This window comes from Oncorhynchus tshawytscha, linkage group LG14 (genome assembly GCF_018296145.1).
Source record: "Oncorhynchus tshawytscha isolate Ot180627B linkage group LG14, Otsh_v2.0, whole genome shotgun sequence".
NCBI classification, from domain to species: domain Eukaryota; kingdom Metazoa; phylum Chordata; class Actinopteri; order Salmoniformes; family Salmonidae; genus Oncorhynchus; species Oncorhynchus tshawytscha.
The window spans coordinates 37,371,299-37,392,832 of record NC_056442.1 but is presented as its reverse complement, the minus strand read 5'-3'; the positions used below and the strand labels follow the sequence as shown (position 1 = coordinate 37,392,832).

Here is a 21,534-nt window from a genome sequence, read left to right as displayed (position 1 = left end):
AACTAGAGTGCCAGTGCTAGGATGAACTAGAGTGCCAAACCCACCCTGCTAGGATGAACTAGAGTGCCATAACCCACCCTGCTAGGATGAACTAGAGTGCCATAACCCACCCTGCTAGGATGAACTAGAGTGCCATCACCCTGCTAGGATGAACTGACCCTTCTAGGATGAACTAGAACTAGTGTCTCAACCCACCCTGCTAGGATGAACTAGAGTGTGCCATAACCCACCCTGCTAGGATGAACTAGAGTGCCATAACCCACCCTGCTAGGATGAACTAGAGTGCCATAACCCACCCTGCTAGGATGAACCAGAGTGCCATAACTCACCCTTCTAGGATGAACTAGAGTGCCATAACCCACCCTTCTAGGATGAACTAGAGTGCCATAACTCACCCTTCTAGGATGAACTAGAGTGCCATAACTCACCCTTCTAGGATGAACTAGAGTGTCTCAACCCACCCTGCTAGGATGAACTAGAGTGCCATGAACCCACCCTGCTAGGATGAACTAGAGTGCCATAACCCACCCTGCTAGGATGAACTAGAGTGCCATAACCCACCCTGCTAGGATGAACTAGAGTGCCATAACCCACCTTGCTAGGATGAACCAGAGTGCCATAACCCACCCTGCTAGGATGAACTAGAGTGCCATAACCCACCCTGCTAGGATGAACTAGAGTGCCATAACCCACCCTGCTAGGATGAACTAGAGTGCCATAACCCACCCTGCTAGGATGAACTAGAGTGTCATAACTGACCCTTCTAGGATGAACTAGAGTGTCTCAACCCACCCTGCTAGGATGAACTAGAGTGCCATAACCCACCCTGCTAGGATGAACTAGAGTGCCATAACCCACCCTGCTAGGATGAACTAGAGTGCCATAACCCACCCTGCTAGGATGAACCAGAGTGCCATAACTCACCCTTCTAGGATGAACTAGAGTGCCATAACCCACCCTTCTAGGATGAACCAGAGTGCCATAAACCACCCTGCTAGGATGAACTAGACTGCCATAACCCACCCTTCTAGGATGAACTAGAGTGCCATAACCCACCCTGCTAGGATGAACTGAAGTGCCATAACCCACCCTTCTAGGATGAACCAGAGTGCCATAAACCACCCTGCTAGGATGAACTAGACTGCCATAACCCACCCTGCTAGGATGAACTAGAGTGCCATAACCCACCCTTCTAGGATGAACTAGAGTGTCTCAACCCACCCTGCTAAGATGAACTAAAGTGCCACTTGCTGAGGATAATACTTCTCCTGAGACGTGATTTAAAAAAGTGTCCTCTAGGTGTTCGGGTGTGTGTGTTCCAGCTGAGCCCAGGCTGTAATATTTCCCCCACTCACTTTAGCCCTGTTTATACCTGGTGCTAACATGTGCCCTTTGTCCACATTCTGATTTTGCCCAATTTGCATTTACATATGGTAATAAAATGTATCGCTTGTCCATCCACTGTGTCTGCATTGTGACCAGAATGAATGATATGCCCTCCGTTTGCAAACATGTATTTATTTATATTAAGACACATATTGATGTCCTAAGTGGTATAATGATGATTTAAATGGCTTCACTGTCCAGATTCATTTACACTTTTAGGTTAATTAATCATTTGGGGGTGCTTGTATTTGTCCTGTTTCACACTTCTACAAGTGTGTCATGGAAATGTGTTTCTTGCATATCCCAACGCCCCCTGAGACACCTGCAGGGAGTGGGGTTACAGCCGAGGTCACCATTGTCCTGCGCCCCCAGAGTAATTGGATTTGGCCTTGCACAGTGACGGATTTTTCACCTTGTCGGCTCAGGGTTTCAAACCAGCGACCTTCCGGTTTCTGGCCGAATGCTCTAACCTTGAGACTACCTGCCGCCTGGCTACCTCCGGAGGTGGTCAGAAACATCTGATCACAATCAGATCACAATGTGTCTTTTAATCCTCTACATCTGTCCAAAAATGTGGGCACAATCAGAGTATGGACAAGATCAGGAAAAAGGATGTTAGCACCAGGTTTGAACACGGCTTTTGAGACAAGTACCTGGAACAGCAATCCTCTCCTTCCTGGTGGGATGATGTTGGAGGGAGAGAGTGGAGGCTGACAGGTCGGGGATGAGGATTGAGATGGGGGAACTGTGTCATTAGCATCGCCACTGGGCCGCAGATACCTCACTGGAGAGGCCCAGGCTGGCGCCCTTCTCTCACCTATAAATTGGAGATAGATTGAAGCACCATGGGGTCAGCCAGCCGGCACAGGCTTCACAACCCAGACATTACAGTTGGATGCAGGCCCTAAAATCAGCAGCATCTCTCAGATGAAGAAACTTAATCTCGTTTCACAATCTTGAGGGGAAAAACAACACCTGTTTTGAGAAACATAGAGTATAATGGACTTGTGGTGTTACACATAGACATGTACTGTATGATGTGTTAGGGGGACACTTTCACACATAATACACTCAATATTTTAACAGAGGGAGAGCCCATCTGAATACTGATACTGTATGTCTACTCTTTTGATGGAAAACCTTTCAAGGGCATGTTCTTGTCATCATAGAAACAGATTTCTATGGTTGTCATGGCAGTGAAATATAATATATCCTCCATAGAGGAATAATATCACTCATGGATGAGTGTACTCCATCAAAAATATTTACCCTGTACTGTACTTCCATTTTAAAGCAACACTATAATGTATGTACACTACCATTCCTCCTATTCTAGACTGGACAAATACACAAATTAATTTCACAGTTACTGGTAATAATTAATCATCCATATTGTTATGGGAACTGACAGTTCAGTTATTGTGCCTTGTATCACTGCACCGACCTACATCTTCTAAATATATTTCCAGAAAATAAAAGCAAATAATGTGCAGATCACTTCCTGAGTTCCTGTCGAGAGGTATCCTTCCATAATGAGAGCTTAGGTTCTCCAGACAGCAGCGATCCACACACTTCCCCCATCTCTTGATTTGTTGGTTAGTACTTTAACGTTTCCTCTGTTGAGAGAATGTACAGGTTTAGACAGCAGCGGGAAAAAAGATTGATTGTAGCCAAAGCCTACTGTAGATTTAATTCATTGTCATTTATATTTTCAGCTACTACAGTATAATAATAGTTTCAATGATATGGACTTAGTTCACTAGAAAATAATATTTGTGAAAAAAAATGTTTGATTGTGTGGAGAAGTTCATCACTCAAGATATAGCTCCATGTTATATACTAATGGGAAAATTCCACATGGGGATTATATTTGAACTTCAGCACTACATTAATAGCTTCCACAAAATTGAATGAAGTTTACCTTCACTGATCCTCAGCTTTTTTGTTCTTCAGCTCCACTCAAGTCACTTTTGATCAATCCGAGAGCAGGAAACTTTTTCTGAGTTTCCCTAGATCCTCTACATAGCAAATGCTTATCCTTGGGGACAGTGGAAATTGAATGCTGATATCTTGAACAGAAACTTGATTCTGAATGCATTTGTTTGCATTTTTTGACAGTGCTGAACAAAGCTGCATCCTGCTGTTACTCTGAAAGCCTGATTAAAACTTTGATTGAATCTCAGCGTCACTATCAAACTGGGCCGGTGCCAGTAACCCACTGTGTTCACAGAACACATGAAGCTAGGGTTAGGGTTAGGGTCAGGGTTGAAGGTTACAGTTGAACCAGGATGTGGACATGATGCTACGGTTAGGGTTGTGGTTGAGGCTAGGGTTATGGTTGAACCAGGATGTTGACATGAAGCTAGGGTTAGGGTTAGGGCTAGGGGCCATAATGGAATCAGCCAGGATTCAGTTTTCAAGCTAGCCTGTCAGAGATGGACTATAACAACGTGACGTAGTGCATTGCAAGTCTGGACGTGAGTGCTTGGCAATGGTTGTCATTTTACTTACTTGGCCTGAAATCAATGTGAATGGTGGCCAGGGAGTTCCTCTGGGATGGAGGTACATGTACTACTTAACAAACAATGCCTTTGTCTGTGTTACCTTCAGATTAACTCTCACACCACAGGTATTGCTCTCTGTGTGGAGAATGATCAACTTTGCATTTAGAGAAGGTTGAACGTTCTCAAAACAGGCTACTTAAACAGAATGATATTGGACTAATAGATCTAAAATCAATACTAACACCCTGAAGGAGATCCACCAAGACAAATCATCTAACAGTGAACTTGTCAATGAATTTGATTAAACCTCACGAAAATGGACCTATTCATTTCAAAAGGTATAAATTAATTTCAAGGTCAAACATGAATAAACTATGGCTCAGTGTTTTTGAAAGGACAGTGATCCCCATTATAATATAATCTCATTCAACCCTCTGTGTTTCCATACTGTAAGTCATTGAGAACTCTCTTTTCTTCCACCTTGAACAATGGCCTAGAAATGATTGGTGCAGCCAGCAGCTAAATTGCTCCAGTAGCCTCACTCATTCTGGGCCACCCCCTGAACTACTGAGTATTTCTAACCACTGTAATGGGTCACAACTGTTCACCATCCCGTTATAGACATAGTTCTCAGGTGTGTTCATCCTGACATTTTTTAAATTGATTTTACAGCGTTTCACGTTGCTCCCCCTATCTTTTTGGAATTCCTACATGCATTAATGTGTATTTCCAATTAGAAACAAGAACTGTATCTTAAAGATTAGAAGGTATAGAATGAAAAGACACTGTACGAATGTCTACAACATGGATTTCCCTGTTGTGTGAAAAAAAGCATGTATTGCAGCATTTTGTGGTCATTACAATGGTGAAAAAAATCCCCTACGCATATTTCAGGTGTGTAATCTCTCCAAATTGCCAGATTTTCTCCAAAGGGGGTCAGCAAACAAAGAAAAAGGCCAACTCTCGTAGCAGGCCTGACTGTCTCAAGGTTGAACATCTACAGTACATGTATATAACACCACTTTTGTTGTTCATCCTGGTGGTAATAGCTGGATTTAGTCAGATCATGTGAACATGAAGATCGGAATAGATGTGTTGTTACTGTAACAGTCATCATGCTCAGACTAAATTTGCAACAGCAACCTGACCATCTCTGATGGTTTCGGCTTCTATGGCCTCGCTCAAGTAAAGGGACCAATTTACCAAGTAAAACACACATAAGTGTAATGAATGCCCTCTTCTTAATGATCAAAATGCTAAATATATTTCAGAGTTAAGGAAAATTGGGGAGAATCCCCAAGAGCATAGAAAGTCTTTGGAAGTACTGCTGTATAGGTCAGACAGAGTGTTAAGTGTCCTTAATGTTAGTGTAGAAACATCATCCCAGGGGTGACTAGCAGCAGGCAATCTAAAATTGTTTGACCAACTCCAGGCAGACTGGTCTACTTACATATTTTACCCCAGACACTCATTTGTTTGACAAGGACTGTATAACAGTCACTAAGGATGTCCTATATACAGAGAAGTACTGAACTGACCCAAAACATGCCTTGAATCTACATGGACACACCTTCAACGATCAGTGAATAGGAACCACAAATAACATTGATACATCTTGTAGAATAGAGGCACTACTCACAGAACAATAGAACATCTTACATGTGATAATGAGGTACTATAATATAATGATAATGAGGTACTATAATATAATGATAATGAGGTACTATAAGATACTGATAAGGAGGAACTATACGATACTGATAATGAGGTACTATACAATACTGATGAGCTACTAAAATATACTGATAATGAGGTACTATACAATACTGATAATGAGGTACTATACGATAATGATGAGGTACTATAAGATACTGATAATAAGGTACTATAATATAATGATAATGAACTACTATAAGATACGGATAATGAGGAAATGTAAGATACTAATAATGAGGAACTATAAGATACTGATAATGTGGTACTATACGATACTGATGAGGTACTATAAGATACTGATAATGAGGTACTATACAATGCTGAGGAGGTACTAAAATATACTGATAATGAGGTACTATACAATACTGATAATGAGGTACTATAAGATACTGATAATGAGGTACTATACGATACTGATGGGGTTCTATAAGATACTGATAATGAGGTACTATAATATACTGATGAGGTACTAAAAGATACTGATAATGAGATACTATACAATACTGATAATGAGGTACTATACGATACTGATGAGGTACTATAATATACTGATAATGAGGTGAACATGAGGTACTATAAGGTATGAGGTAGGTTGTGAACGGTCCTAATGACATCCCTCACCACCACTACATATGACCACACATTTGATTCATTTGCAGTCCCTCTGGTACTGTATAGCCCCCATACTGTATGGATAGTTATTAAAAGGAATTAATAAAGAGGATTCAAGAAAGTCACCCGTCAATCAAGACCGGTCTACCCTGGACCAATCAATATCTCACAATCAATGAGCTGCATATTGCTCTAGCCGATCATAGTGGAGAATTCTGTCTGGCTGATTTAAGAGAACAGTTAATAAACTTGTAGCTTGCACTTGCGGGTTGCGTGTAAACCTCAGACCGCCGCCATGGTTCATTTGGTTTGTAGGCTTACTTCAGAGGAAGTTGGGATGGGGAGGCCAGGAGATGAATACAGTTATGTGGCATAAAGATGATAAATCCACCCCCTCGCCAGGAGGATGCCAACCCAACCAAGTCTCCCTCCTAGTCCAGTTTGATGATAAATGTTCGAGAGACCATTTCTTGTCAGAAGCATCCAGGGGCACAAATCAGATCCTTCAGTTAGGACAAGGACAAGACAGCTTCAGGATCGATAGAGCGAGGAGAGAGAAGAGTGAAGAGAAAGAGAGAGAACGTCAGAAGGAAATTGTGGGAAGACTGATCTTGTGAGTAGGACAAGGGTTGACAGATGAAAGTAGCACAGGGTTGCCTCCAGGGAGATGCCCAGTATTTTATGAGCTCCAAATTGCCTGATGCATGTTCTTCTGGCACCTCATTATGAGGCTTAGTGGAGAGTGGTGGTCTATTCCAAACCTGCCTAAACTGACACTGCAGCACAATCCCCTCAGAGCCTCCCTAACCAATAGAAGCATCCTCAGTGCATTATCTCTGACCTGCATTATCTCTGAATCAGCTCGCACACACACAACTTCAGAATTTCAGCTCATCTCAAAGTGGTTAATGAAACCCCTCCTCTACTGTACATTCACTCACTGTGAGGCTGCATGATCCTTGAACACTGTGCTACAAACCTACAGTTGAAGTCAGAAGTTTACATACACCTTAACCAAATACATTTAAACCCAGTTTTTCACAATTCCTGACATTTAATCCTAGAATAATTATCTGTCTTAGGTCAGTAGGATGACCACTTTATTTTAAGCATCTTAAGCAGCCCAGTCACGGACCAGGATGTCTTGCTCCCAGGCAGACTAAATAACTTTTTGCCCGCTTTGAGGACAATACAGTGCCACTGACACGGCCTGCAACGGAAACATGCGGTCTCTCCTTCACTGCAGCCGAAGTGAGTAAGACATTTAAACGTGTTAACCCTCGCAAGGCTGCAGGCCCAGACGGCATCCCCAGCCGCGCCCTCAGAGCATGCGCAGACCAGCTGGCCGGTGTGTTTACGGACATATTCAATCAATCCCTATACCAGTCTGCTGTTCCCACATGCTTCAAGAGGGCCACCATTGTTCCTGTTCCCAAGAAAGCTAAGGTAACTGAGCTAAACGACTACCGCCCCGTAGCACTCACATCCGTCATCATGAAGTGCTTTGAGAGACTAGTCAAGGACCATATCACCTCCACCCTACCTGACACCCTTGACCCACTCCAATTTGCTTACCGCCCAAATAGGTCCACAGACGATGCAATCTCAACCACACTGCACACTGCCCTAACCCATCTGGACAAGAGGAATACCTATGTGAGAATGCTGTTCATCGACTACAGCTCGGCATTCAACACCATAGTACCCTCCAAGCTCGTCATCAAGCTCGAGACCCTGGGTCTCGACCCCGCCCTGTGCAACTGGGTACTGGACTTCCTGACGGGCCGCCCCCAGGTGGTGAGGGTAGGCAACAACATCTCCTCCCCGCTGATCCTCAACACTGGGGCCCCACAAGGGTGCGTTCTGAGCCCTCTCCTGTACTCCCTGTTGACCCACGACTGCGTGGCCATGCACGCCTCCAACTCAATCATCAAGTTTGCGGACGACACAACAGTGGTAGGCTTGATTACCAACAACGACGAGACGGCCTACAGGGAGGAGGTGAGGGCCCTCGGAGTGTGTTGTCAGGAAAATAACCTCACACTCAACGTCAACAAAACTAAGGAGATGATTGTGGACTTCAGGAAACAGCAGAGGGAACACCCCCATCCACATTGATGGAACAGTAGTGGAGAGGGTAGCAAGTTTTAAGTTCCTCGGCATACACATCACAGACAAACTGAATTGGTCCACTCACACAGACAGCATCGTGAGGAAGGCGCAGCAGCGCCTCTTCAACCTCAGGAGGCTGAAGAAATTCGGCTTGTCACCAAAAGCACTCACAAACTTCTACAGATGCACAATCGAGAGCATCCTGGCGGGCTGTATCACCGCCTGGTATGGCAACTGCACCGCCCTCAACCGTAAGGCTCTCCAGAGGGTAGTGAGGTCTGCACAACGCATCACCGGGGGCAAACTACCTGCCCTCCAGGACACCTACACCACCCGATGCTACAGGAAGGCCATAAAGATCATCAAGGACATCAACCACCCGAGCCACTGCCTGTTCACCCCGCTGCCATCCAGAAGGCGAGGTCAGTACAGGTGCATCAAAGCTGGGACCGAGAGACTGAAAAACAGCTTCTATCTCAAGGCCATCAGACTGTTAAACAGCCACCACTAACATTGAGTGGCTACTGCCAACACGCTGTCAATGACACTGACTCTACTCCAGCCACCTTAATCATGGGAATCGATGGGAAATGATGTAAATATATCACTAGCCACTTTAAACAATGCTACCTTATATAATGTTACTTACCCTACATTGTTCATCTCATATGCATACGTTGATACTGTACTCTATATCATCGACTGCATCCTTATGTAATACATGTATCACTAGCCACCTTAACTATGCCACTTGGTTTACATACTTATCTCATATGTATATACTGTACTCGATATCATCTACTGTATCTTGCCTATGCTGCTCTGTACCATCACTCATTCATATATCCTTATGTACATATTCTTTATCCCCTTACACTGTGTATGACAGTAGTTTTTTTTGGAATTGTTAGTTAGATTACTTGCTCGTTATTACTGCATTGTCGGAACTAGAAGCACAAGCATTTCGCTACACTCGCATTAACATCTGCTAACCATGTGTATGTGACAAATAAAATTTGATTTGATTTGATAGTAAAAATGCACTGTTTTAGGTCAGTTAGGTTCACCACTTTATTTTAAATGTCAGAATAATAGTAGAAGAGAAGGATTTATTTCAGCTTTTATTTCTTTCATCACATTCCCAGTGGGTCAGAAGTTTACATACACTCAATTAGTATTTGGTAGCATTGCCTTTAAATGGTTTAACTTGGGTCAAACACTTTTTCAGTTCTACCAACAAATTTCCATGAGCCTGAGGTCAGCGCTTTGTGATGGCCACTCCAATATCTTAACTTTGTTGTCCTTAAGCCATTTTGCCACAACTTTGGAAGTATGCTTGAGGTCATTGTCCATTTGGAAGACCCATTTGTGACCAAGCTTTAACTTCCTGACTGATTTCTTCAGATGTTGCTTCAATATATCCACATAATTTTCCTTCCTCATGTGGCCATCACATCTTGTGAAGTGCACCAGTCCCTCCTGCAGCAAAGCACCCCCACAACATGATGCTGCCACCCCCGTGCTTCACAGTTGGGATGGTGTTCTTCGGCTTGCAAGCCTCCCCCTTTTCCCTCCAAACATAACGATGGTCATTATGGCCAAACAGTTCTGTTTTTGATTCATCAGACCAGAGGATATTTCTCCAAAATGTACGATCTTTGTCCCCATGTGCAGTTGCAAACCATAGTCTGGCTTTTTTATGGCGGTTTTGGAGCAGTGGCTTCTTCCTTGCTGAGCGGCCTTTCAGGTTATGTCAATATAGGACTTGTTTTACTGTGGATATAGAAACCTTTGTACCTGTATCCTGCAGCATCTTCACACAGTATTTTGCTGTTGTTCTGGGATTGATTTGCACTTTTCTCACCAAAGTACATTAATCTCTAGGAGACAGAACATGTCTCCTTCCTGAGCGTGGTCCCATGGTGTTTATACTTGCGTACTATTGTTTGTACAGATAAATGTGGTACCTTCAGGTGTTTGGAAATTGCTCCCAAGGATGAACCAGACTTGTGGAGGTCTACAATTTTCTTTCTGAGGTCTTGGCTGATTTCTTTTGATTTTCCCACGATGTCAAGCAAAGAAGCACTGACTTTGAAGGTAGGCCTTGAATCACATCCAAAGGTACACCTCCAATTGACTCAAATGATGTAAATTATTCTATCAGCAGCTTCTAAAGCCCCCCACCCCCAAGCTGTTTAAAGGCACAGTCAACATAGTGTATGTAAACTTCTGACTCACTGGAATTATGATGCAGTGAATTATAGGTTAAATAATCTGTCTGTAAACAACAAAATTACTTGTGTCATGCATAAAGTAGATGTCCCTTCCGACTTGCCAAAACTTTGTTAACAAGAAATTTGTGGAGTGGTTGAAAAACGAGTTTTAATGACTCTAACCTAAGTGTATGTAAACTTCCGACTTCAACTGTATGCTATCACTTACGAACCCCAATGACCCTTACTGAATGAGCTCATTAGCTTATACTATAAGTAACACCCTTTTTACATTTGGATGCAGGCTATGATTTAACGGCAAGGTGTGAATCTCTCCTGATTGACACTGTGAGGCATTCACGTCTTCTTTCCCGAGGGGAAGGTCATCATGTCTCTAAAATCTGATTAGATTTGGAGCTTCTCTCTCCGTTGTGGGCATTGGGAGGTGGAATAATGGGCTCCGGTCAGATGAACAGAAGCACTCTATTCCTCCATTCTATACTTACTGTATGGGAGTGAAATCAGCACTCGTATATTAAATTCACTACTGTACATGACACTTACTTATCGCTGTCACGAGGCATATACTGTACATAGGAGCATATTGTTGATGTCTGATGAAAACCTCTACTCTCCAAAACAGAAACTTGATAGGAAATTGAAAGAAATTACCCTTATTTCCCTTTAACGAACATACAATTATAAAACATCAGAACCTATTTTGAATATTTTGAATACATTTGCATGGTCCTAGTGTTATAAAATGTTCAGAGTACATTGACGGGTTACTGCTTTTAATACATGTAAAACAAAATGTAGTTTTCATCAGACAGCGACGATATGTAGAAAAGATGAGTTATAACCACACTTCCCACGTCAAGAGAGGATAATCTTCTCCCCAGTTACATCATGTTAGTATGTACAGTATATACATGATATGAAGTCAATTAGGAATATGTCATCATGTACTGAAGATGTGGGACACATAAAAGGCTCAATAAAAGGCTCAATAAAAGGCTCCTATGTTTTTCTAAACACAACATATTTTCCCACACCAAGTGCCCATATCTGTCATTACGTAAGCCCCATAGCTGTGATGTGACGACTCAGGCTCAGTGGAGAATATCATCAGATCTCCAGTGCTACATTATAGATGGTCTGTCTACGAGTACACCCATTTGGGCAGGAAACAAACCCTAACTTTCCAGAGAGGTAGTAGATTCCTTAAGATGTCACTACTACTCCCTGTAGAGGCATAGTGCTGTGTATGTGTGTGTGTGGTGCCCCATACTCCGGCATAGGGTGATCGGTGTGTGACAATGTGAACCTGATCTGGGACCCAGTGTCGGTGTGGGGATGAATAATTTATTGGGTTCTGTGTGGTAGAGTCTAGCGACGCTTCAAACGGATGGATAGACAACCACGTGTTCTTGTCCTGCACTTGAAGCTTCCCATAAGAATGTCAAAATCTGTTTAAATACTGTACAGCCCTCTCTAAAGCAAAACCAATTTCTCCTCATTTATTGTCACAGAGGTGCTGTGTTGAGTGACTACACAGCGCCCCCTGTTGGGGGTGACAACTCCAGGCCAACCCAGTGAGACCATGTTGAGAAGTCAGATCAAACCCAGTGAGAGCCATGTTGAGAAGTCAGATAAAACCCAGTGAGAGCCATGTTGAGAAGTCAAATGAAAAGAGCCCAACACTCAGTTAGATACATCCAGTGCTAACGGACTTAAATGACCCCAAAACATTAACTAAGACACAGGAAGTCTCATCTTTCACTAGTTTGTCATCTCCCTGAAATAAGGTCACAATGCTGACAGATATTTCTAGTCAATACCCTTCACTGCAGCGTTAACATTAGATCTGGGCTTTCAGGTGATGCATGTATTGGATTGCCACAGTTATCCACATACCAATAAGTCGTTACTAGTGTGGATAAATCATACCTATTTAACCGGAGAGCCCTCTGCACTAAGGGGGAGCGGATCAATGGAGTCAGATACCCCTGAGGTCTGATAGGGAGCAGTGATGTCTATACCCTGCCTGCCCTCTACTAGCTAATATAATGTGAGACATCCGATCCAGGTGAACTGTTCAGAGTCATTTATCATGTATACACCCAAATCAATTATTGCAGTGTCTACATAGTGAAGGGTGCTTGTGTTACACAACACACAGGCTATGGAGTGATCGGTATGCTAGGCTCTGTGGTGGCTGAGAGGGTTAGAGATGGAGGAAGAAAGAGAATAAGCAGTATTGTCCAAATCTCAAATCAAACCCACGTGTGCAAACATGACTAAGGACTTTATTAACCAAATCATTTTCCCTGTAATATCCACAAATAAAAGTGATCTCTTTTATATATATTCACATTGTATAATTTTCATAGTGTGACAAAATTCTCTTTTGGATTTTCCAGCCATTCCTGTAAATTGTCATAGATCAGTCCCCATGCAGTCATTGGAAAGGTTGAAGAATGTAGTAACAATCTATCTGAGTAGATTGAGTCGAAGGCATGGACAGACAGGATCAGCTTTAATGCAGTTCTTTTCCTTGGCTCCTCTCATTATTGAAAAACTGCCAGCTATCCAATCATCGATTTGATCACACTGCGACAAACAAAACAAATCAATGAAGAAAGCAATATCCTCCTGCAGAGTGCTCCAGAGTCCTCCTCCTCTTCTTCTTCTTGTTTTTAGACATTTTTACATTTTTATATATAATAATAATAATGACTATAATTATCATTGATATAAATTCAATAGTATTTTTCTCTGTCAAATTTAAATACATTATTTTGGCAATTTTCATATGGTGTTTAGAATAAAAGAATACTGAAATAGAAAATAAAACTGAGAAATCAGAGAGCCAGAAGAGGAAAGAAGGGAGCAAGAACAAAAGAATAAAAGAAAGGAATAGAGAAGAGAAAGAAATACAGAAAGAACCAAAGTAACGCATCCACTTGGAGTCAGAAATATATATTAGTCGTTGTTGAAAAGTGTCCATCATCATCATTGTTCCGTGCCAGCTCTCTGTGTAGAGCTGCAGTACAGTTTACAGTCTAAGTCCCGGAGTGTGTAACGTAACTCCTTGTGTTATACCAGTGTGTAGGACTTTGCGTAGGGGTTGTTGCTCTGTTTTAAGTGTCCTCTGGAGTCTAGCAGGGACTCCTGTGAGCTACTGAGCTTGGCAGCCGGGGCCTGGGCCAGGTCTCCGGTGGCCTCACGGCCAGTGGGCTCACGCTGGGGCAGGGTGGAGGCAGTCCCTGGCTGCCACTGCTGCACCTCCCTGGATGTGGGCACCTCCATGGGTGTGGGTTCCAGGAGCGGGGGCCGTTTCAGTGTGCGGCTCTTCTGGGGCTCCAAACACGCCTGACCCAACGCCCCTGTCTCCCCTCCTCCTCCTTCTCTTCCTCCGTTACCACCATTGGACCCCCGGCCTCCCGATGCAGAGCCACGGTTTAACAGGAAGTCCATTCGTAGGTACGGGGGCAGGTGCACCAGCTCTCCTCCTGAGGGATGAGACCAGAGAGGCGGTTACAGGGGTACCCAGTCAGGAAGGTTAAAGGGGCATCCAGTCAGGACTGTTAGAGGGGTATCCAGTCAGGAAGGTTAAAGGGGTACCATTCAGGAAGGTTAAAGGGGCATCCAGTCAGGAAGGTTAAAGGGGTACCAGTCAGGAAGGTTAAAGGGGTACCCAGTCAGGAAGGATAGAGGGGTACCTAGTCAGGAAGATTAGAGGGGTACCCAGTCAGGAAGGTTAGAGGGGTACCCAGTCAGGAAGGTTAGAGGGGTACCCAGTCAGGAAGGTTAGAGTGGTACAGTCAGGAAGGTTAGAGGGGTACCCAGTCAGGAAGGTTAGAGTGGTACCCAGTCAGGAAGGTTAGAGGGTTGCCCAGTCAGAAAGGTTAGAGTGGTACCCAGTCAGGAAGGTTAGAGGGGTGCCCAGTCAGGAAGATTAGAGGGGTACCCAGTCAGGAAGGTTAGAGGGGTGCCCAGTCAGGAAGGTTAAAGGGGTACCAGTCAGGAAGGTTAAAGGGGCATCCAGTCAGGAAGGTTAAAGGGGCATCCAGTCAGGAAGGTTAAAGGGGCATCCAGTCAGGAAGGTTAAAGGGGTACCAGTCAGGAAGGTTAAAGGGGCATCCAGTCAGGAAGGTTAAAGGGGTACCAGTCAGGAAGGTTAAAGGGGTACCAGTCAGGAAGGTTAAAGGGGCATCCAGTCAGGAAGGATAGAGGGGTACCTAGTCAGGAAGGTTAGAGGGGTACCCAGTCAGGAAGGTTAGAGGGGTACCCAGTCAGGAAGGTTAGAGGGGTACCCAGTCAGGAAGGTTAGAGTGGTACAGTCAGGAAGGTTAGAGGCGTACCCAGTCAGGAAGGTTAGAGTGGTACCCAGTCAGGAAGGTTAGAGGGTTGCCCAGTCAGGAAGGTTAGAGGGGTACCCAGTCAGAAAGGTTAGAGTGGTACACAGTCAGGAAGGTTAGAGGGGTGCCCAGTCAGGAAGATTAGAGGGGTACCCAGTCAGGAAGGTTAGAGGGGTGCCCAGTCAGGAAGGTTAGAGGGGTACCTAGTCAGGAAGGTTAGAGGGGTATCCAGTCAGGAAGGTTAAAGGGGTACCAGTCAGGAAGGTTAAAGGGGCATCCAGTCAGGAAGGTTAAAGGGGTACCAGTCAGGAAGGTTAAAGGGGCATCCAGTCAGGAAGGTTAAAGGGGTACCAGTCAGGAAGGTTAAAGGGGTACCAGTCAGGAAGGTTAAAGGGGCATCCAGTCAGGAAGGATAGAGGGGTACCTAGTCAGGAAGGTTAGAGGCTTACCCAGTCAGGAAGGTTAGAGGGGTACCCAGTCAGGAAGGTTAGAGGGGTACCCAGGCAGGAAGGTTAGAGGGGTACCCAGGCAGGAAGGTTAGAGGGGTACCCAGGCAGGAAGGTTAGAGGGGTGCCCAGTCAGGAAGGTTAGAGGGGTACCCAGGCAGGAAGGTTAGAGGGGTGCCCAGTCAGGAAGGTTAGAGGGGTACCTAGTCAGGAAGGTTAGAGTGGTACCCATTCAGGAAGGTTAGAGGGATACCAGTCAGGAAGGTTAGAGTGGTACCCAGTCAGGAAGGTTAGAGGGGTGCCCAGTCAGGAAGGTTAGAGGGGTACCCAGGCAGGAAGGTTAGAGGGGTACCAGTCAGGAAGGTTAGAGTGGTACCCAGTCAGGAAGGTTAGAGGGGTGCCCAGTCAGGAAGGTTAGAGGGGTACCCAGTCAGGAAGGTTAGAGGGGTGCCCAGTCAGGAAGGTTAAAGGGGTACCAGTCAGGAAGGTTAAAGGGGCATCCAGTCAGGAAGGTTAAAGGGGCATCCAGTCAGGAAGGTTAAAGGGGTACCAGTCAGGAAGGTTAGAGTGGTACCCAGTCAGGAAGGTTAGAGGGGTACCCAGTCAGGAAGGTTAGAGGGGTGCCCAGTCAGGAAGGTTAGAGGGGTACCCAGGCAGGAAGGTTAGAGGGGTACCCAGGCAGGAAGGTTAGAGGGGTGCCCAGTCAGGAAGGTTAGAGGGGTACCCAGGCAGGAAGGTTAGAGGGGTGCCCAGTCAGGAAGGTTAGAGGGGTACCCAGTCAGGAAGGTTAGAGGGGTGCCCAGTCAGGAAGGTTAGAGGGGTACCCAGGCAGGAAGGTTAGAGGGGGGTACCCAGGCAGGAAGGTTAGAAGGGTACCCAGGCAGGAAGGTTAGAGGGGTACCCAGTCAGGAAGGTTAGAGGGGTGCCCAGTCAGGAAGGTTAGAGGGGTACCCAGTCAGGAAGGTTAGAGGGGTACCCAGTCAGTAAGGTTAGAGGGGTACCAGTCAGGAAGGTTAGAGGGGGTACCCAGTCAGGAAGGTTAGAGTGGTACCCAGTCAGGAAGGTTACAGGGGTACCAGTCAGGAAGGTTAGAGTGGTACCCAGTCAGGAAGGTTAGAGGGGTACCCAGTCAGGAAGGTTAGAGGGGTGCCCAGTCAGGAAGGTTAGAGTGGTACCCAGTCAGGAAGGTTAGAGGGGTGCCCAGTCAGGAAGGTTAGAGGGGTACCTAGTCAGGAAGGTTAGAGTGGTACCCAGTCAGGAAGGTTAGAGGGATACCAGTCAGGAAGGTTAGAGTGGTACCCAGTCAGGAAGGTTAGAGGGGTGCCCAGTCAGGAAGGTTAGAGGGGTACCCAGGCAGGAAGGTTAGAGGGGTACCAGTCAGGAAGGTTAGAGTGGTACCCAGTCAGGAAGGTTAGAGGGGTGCCCAATCAGGAAGGTTAGAGGGGTACCCAGTCAGGAAGGTTAGAGTGGTACCCAGTCAGTAAGGTTAGAGGGGTACCAGTCAGGAAGGTTAGAGGGGTACCCAGGCAGGAAGGTTAGAGTGGTACCCAGTCAGGAAGGTTAGAGGGATACCAGTCAGGAAGGTTAGAGGGGTTACCCAGGCAGGAAGGTTAGAGGGGTGCCCAGTCAGGAAGGTTAGAGGGGTACCAGTCAGGAAGGTTAGAGGGGTACCCAGGCAGGAAGGTTAGAGGGGTGCCCAGTCAGGAAGGTTAGAGGGGTACCCAGGCAGGAAGGTTAGAGGGGTGCCCAGTCAGGAAGGTTAGAGGGGTACCCAGGCAGGAAGGTTAGAGTGGTACCCAGTCAGGAAGGTTAGAGTGGTACCCAGTCAGGAAGGTTAGAGGGGTACCCAGGCAGGAAGGTTAGAGGGGTGCCCAGTCAGGAAGGTTAGAGGGGTGCACTCACTACATACTGAGCTGGGAGGACAGTTCTCAATGTCAGCATTACTTGATTACTTTCTATTCGTTATTTTCTATTCCATATGGGTATTTTCATACGGTATCTACTTACTGTCAGGATATATGGCATTTGATAGGAAATCAAATGAGTTGAGGAAATACGATTTGAGTTTGGATAATGTAATGTAATCTTTCGTATTGAGTTGGAAGGATACAGATTCTATAAGGGTTTCAGGACGATATAATTTTTCATGGTTTGATGGCGGGATTTATTATCCTTTGATATTGCTGCATTAACCTGTCAGATTCATATTCAAATCACCTTTCCATTTCTTCAGGACTATTACGTCAAACAGCCCTGCACTGCCCACTCTCAAACTCTCCTCATCTGTACCTGGGGTTAACTGAAGCAGAAAGGTGCTTCAAATCTCATTCGGAGACAGAATCTTTGCTGTCCAGGAGCCAGAATAAACCAAGCCTGTGATGTAACCCAAGTCTACATTTAGTTAATGACACTGCAGCACTTTAAAAGACTTGGGCTTCTCTACACAGTATTCCCCCATGCAAACAGTGAATGAATCCCTGGACACGGTTCAGTGGATGATGATACAATCACGTCTGCTGTAAATGTATCTCGTCCACTGAATAAGCTACGTATTTCATTTAGGAAATTAGCTCCACACAAAGATGTGTCCAGTAGCCAGAGATGTATGAGTCGTACTGAAGATTTTACACTTGATTAGGAGTGGTGGGGAGACGTGTCCAGTAGCCAGAGATGTATGAGTCGTACTGAAGATTTTACACTTGATTAGGAGTGGTGGGGAGACGTGTCCAGTAGCCAGAGATGTATGAGTCGTACTGAAGATTTTACACTTGATTAGGAGTGGTGGGGAGACGTGTCCAGTAGCCAGAGATGTATGAGTCGTACTGAAGATTTTACACTTGATTAGGAGTGGTGGGGAGACGTGTACTGTTCCATTACTGTTCTAATGGACGTCTTCAATATTCATCTTTCTGAGGTCACAGAGATCAGCAGGCTTCAGTGACTGGCCTTTTCAATGCCAAATCACTATCCCCCACCACCACCGCCGCCACCATCACCACCTCGTCACACAGAGGAGGACCGGCTCGTCTATGTAGATTGTATCCTACATGTGACCTTAGTGACTGAATTCCAGAGTTCATGGGGAGCATGCATAATTTACTGTTTATATTACAGGCTTTATTAAAACAAGTAAAGATGATAAATGGTGACCAGCTTTAATTGAATTAAATATAGATTTAAGCTTTTCTTTGGGAGCTCATTAGGAATTGACTTAGCTGAAATCCATCAGGCCGTAAGTTACAGTACGTGGGTAATGGCACAACTTGTATCAGCTACACAATAATGATTGCCAGCCGTGCAATAAGTCTCTAGCTGGGGGGTTTGATGAACAGTGCCTTCAGAAAGTATTCAGACTCTGACTTTTTCCACATTTTGTTACGTTTCAGCCTTATTTTAAAATGGATTAAAAAATTATAATCCTCAGCAATCTACACACAATATCCCATAATGACAAAGAGTAAACAGGTTATTAGAATTTTCTCTCGTATTTTTTTCATTTTTACTTATTTACATAAGTATTCAGACCCTTTGCTATGAGACTTGAAATTGAGCTCAGGTGAATCCTGTTTCCATTGATCATCCTTGAGATGTTTCTATAACTTCATTGGAGTCCACCTGTGGTAAATTCAACTGATTGGACATGATTTGGAAAGGCACACACCTGTCTATACAGTGGCAATAAAAAGTATGTGAACCCTTTGGAATTACCTGGATTTCTGCATAAATTTGACATAAAATTAGATCTGATCTTCATCTAAGTCACAACAGCAGTCTGTTTAAACTAATGACACACAAATTATAGTATTTTTCTTGTCTATATTGAATACATCATGTAAACATTTACAGTGTAGTTTGGAAAAAGTATGCGAACCCCTAGGCTAATGACTTGAGATTGGAGATGTTGGTTAGAGCAGCCCTGACCTATAAAAAAAACTAATTTGAGTTTTGCTATTCACAAGAAGCATTGCCTGATGTGAACCATGCCTCGAACAAAAGATTAAGAATTGTTGACTTACATAAAGCTGGAAAGGGTTACAAAAGTAACTCTAAAAGCCATGATGTTCATCAGTCCACGCTAAGACAAATTGTCTATAAATGGAGAAAGCTCAGTACTGTTGCTACTCTCCCTAGCAGTGGCCGTCCTGCAAAGATGACTGCAAGAGCACAGCACAGAATGCTCAATGACGTTAAGAAGAATCATAGAGTGTCAGCTAAAGAGCTAAAGACAAAGAAATCTCTGGAACATGCTAACATCTCTGTTGACAAGTCTACGATACTTAAACACTAAACAAGAATGGTGTTCATGGGAGGACGCAAAAGAGCACCTGGATGTTCCACAGCGCTCCTGGCAAAATATACTGTGTACAGATTCAATTAAAGTTGAGTTGTTTGGAAGGAACACACAGCACTATGTGTGGAGAAAAAAAGGCACAGCACACCAACATCAAAACTTTATCCAACTGTAAAGTATGGTGAACAGGACAATGACCCAAAACACAGAAGTAAATCAACAACAGAATGGCTTAAACAGAAGAAAATACGCCTTCTGGAGTGGCCCAGTCAAAGTCCTGACTTCAACCCGATTGAGATGCTGTGGCATGACCTCAAGAGAGCAGTTCACACCAGACATCCAAAGAATATTGCTGAACTGAAACAATTTTATAGAGGAATGTTCCAAAATTCCTTCTGCAGGTCTGATCCGCAACTACAGAAAACGTTTGGTTGAGGTTAATGCTGCCAAAGTAGGGCCAACCAGTTATTAAAACCAAGGGTTCACATACTTTTTCCTCCCTGCACTGTGAATGTTTACGCGGTGTGTTCAATAAAGACATGAAAACCTACAATTGTTTGTATGTTATTAGTTTAAGCAGACTGTGTTTGTCTATTGTTGTGACTTAGATGAAGATCAGATCAAATTTTATGACCAATTTATACAGAAGACCAGGTAATTCCAAAAGGTTAAAATACTTGTTCTACCACTGTATAAGGTCCAACAGTTGCCAGTGCATGTCAGAGCAAAAACCAAGCCATTAGGTCGAAGGAAATGTCCGTAGAGCTCCGAGACAGGATTGTGTCGAGGCCAAGATCTAGGGGAGGGTATCAAAACATTTATGGGGAAGGGAACCAAAACATTTCTGCAGCATGTTAGGTCCCCAAGAAATCAGTGGCCTCCATCCTTCTTAAATGGAAGAAGTTTGGAACCACCAAGACTCTTCCTAGAGCTAGCTGCCCGGCCAAATGGAACAATCGGGGGAGAAGGGCCCTGGTCAGGGAGGTGACCAAGACACCGAGCTCTACAGTACCTCTGTGGAGACGGGAGAACATTCCAGAAGGACAACCATCTCTGCAGCACTCCACCAATCAGGCCTTTATGATAGAGTGGCCAGACGGAAGCAACTCCTCAGTAAAAGGCACATGACAGCCCACTTGGTATTTGCCAAAAGGCACCTTAAGACTTTCAGACCATGAGAAACAAGATTCTCTGTTCTGATGAAACCAAGATTGAACTATTTGGCCTGAATGCCAAGCGTCATGTCTGGAGGAAACCTGGCACCATCCCTATGGTGAAGAATGGTGGTGGCAGAATCATGCTGTGGGGATGTTTTTCAGCATCCAGGGACTAGGAGACTAAGTACAGAGAGAGAGATCCTTGATAAAAACCAGCTCTAAAGCACTCAGGACCTCAGACTGGGGTGAGGGTTCACCTTCCAACAAGACAACGACCCTAAGCACACAGCCAAGACAACACAGGAGTGGCTTCTGGACAAGTCTCTGAATGTCCTTGAGTAGCCCAGCCAGAGCCCGGACTTGAACCCGATCTAACATCTCTGGAGTGACCTGAAAATATCTGTGCAGCAATGCTCCCCATCCAACCTGACAGAGCTTGAGAGGATCTTCAGAGAAGAATGGGAGAAACTCCACAAATACAGGTGTGCCAATCTTTTATATATATATATAAATGAGCAAAATAACAGTTTTTCTTTGTCATTATGGGGTAATGTGTGTAGATTGATGAGGAAAAATAACAATTTAATTCATTTTAGAATAAGGCTGTAACCTAACAAAATGTGGAAAAAGTCTAAGGGTCTGAATACTTTTCAAAGGCACTGTATATGAGTGTTGTAACATTCTGTGTGACCAAGTCAATCTGTGCTGCTGAAGGAGCTGTTCTCATTTTCTA

At 44.5% G+C, this 21,534-nt stretch overlaps 1 protein-coding gene across 1 annotated transcript in view; it reads right to left on the bottom strand.

Moving 5' to 3' along the window:
• Positions 1–12,832: 12,832 nt before the first annotated feature.
• dscamb (Down syndrome cell adhesion molecule b) overlaps positions 12,833–21,534 on the bottom strand; it is a 129,175-nt gene continuing 120,473 nt past the window's right edge. Inside the window, exon 32 of the mRNA XM_042297456.1 lies at positions 12,833–14,058. Within this exon, the coding sequence (XP_042153390.1) occupies positions 13,643–14,058 (416 nt within the window). The 3' untranslated portion in view covers positions 12,833–13,642. The remainder of the gene's footprint in view (positions 14,059–21,534) is intronic.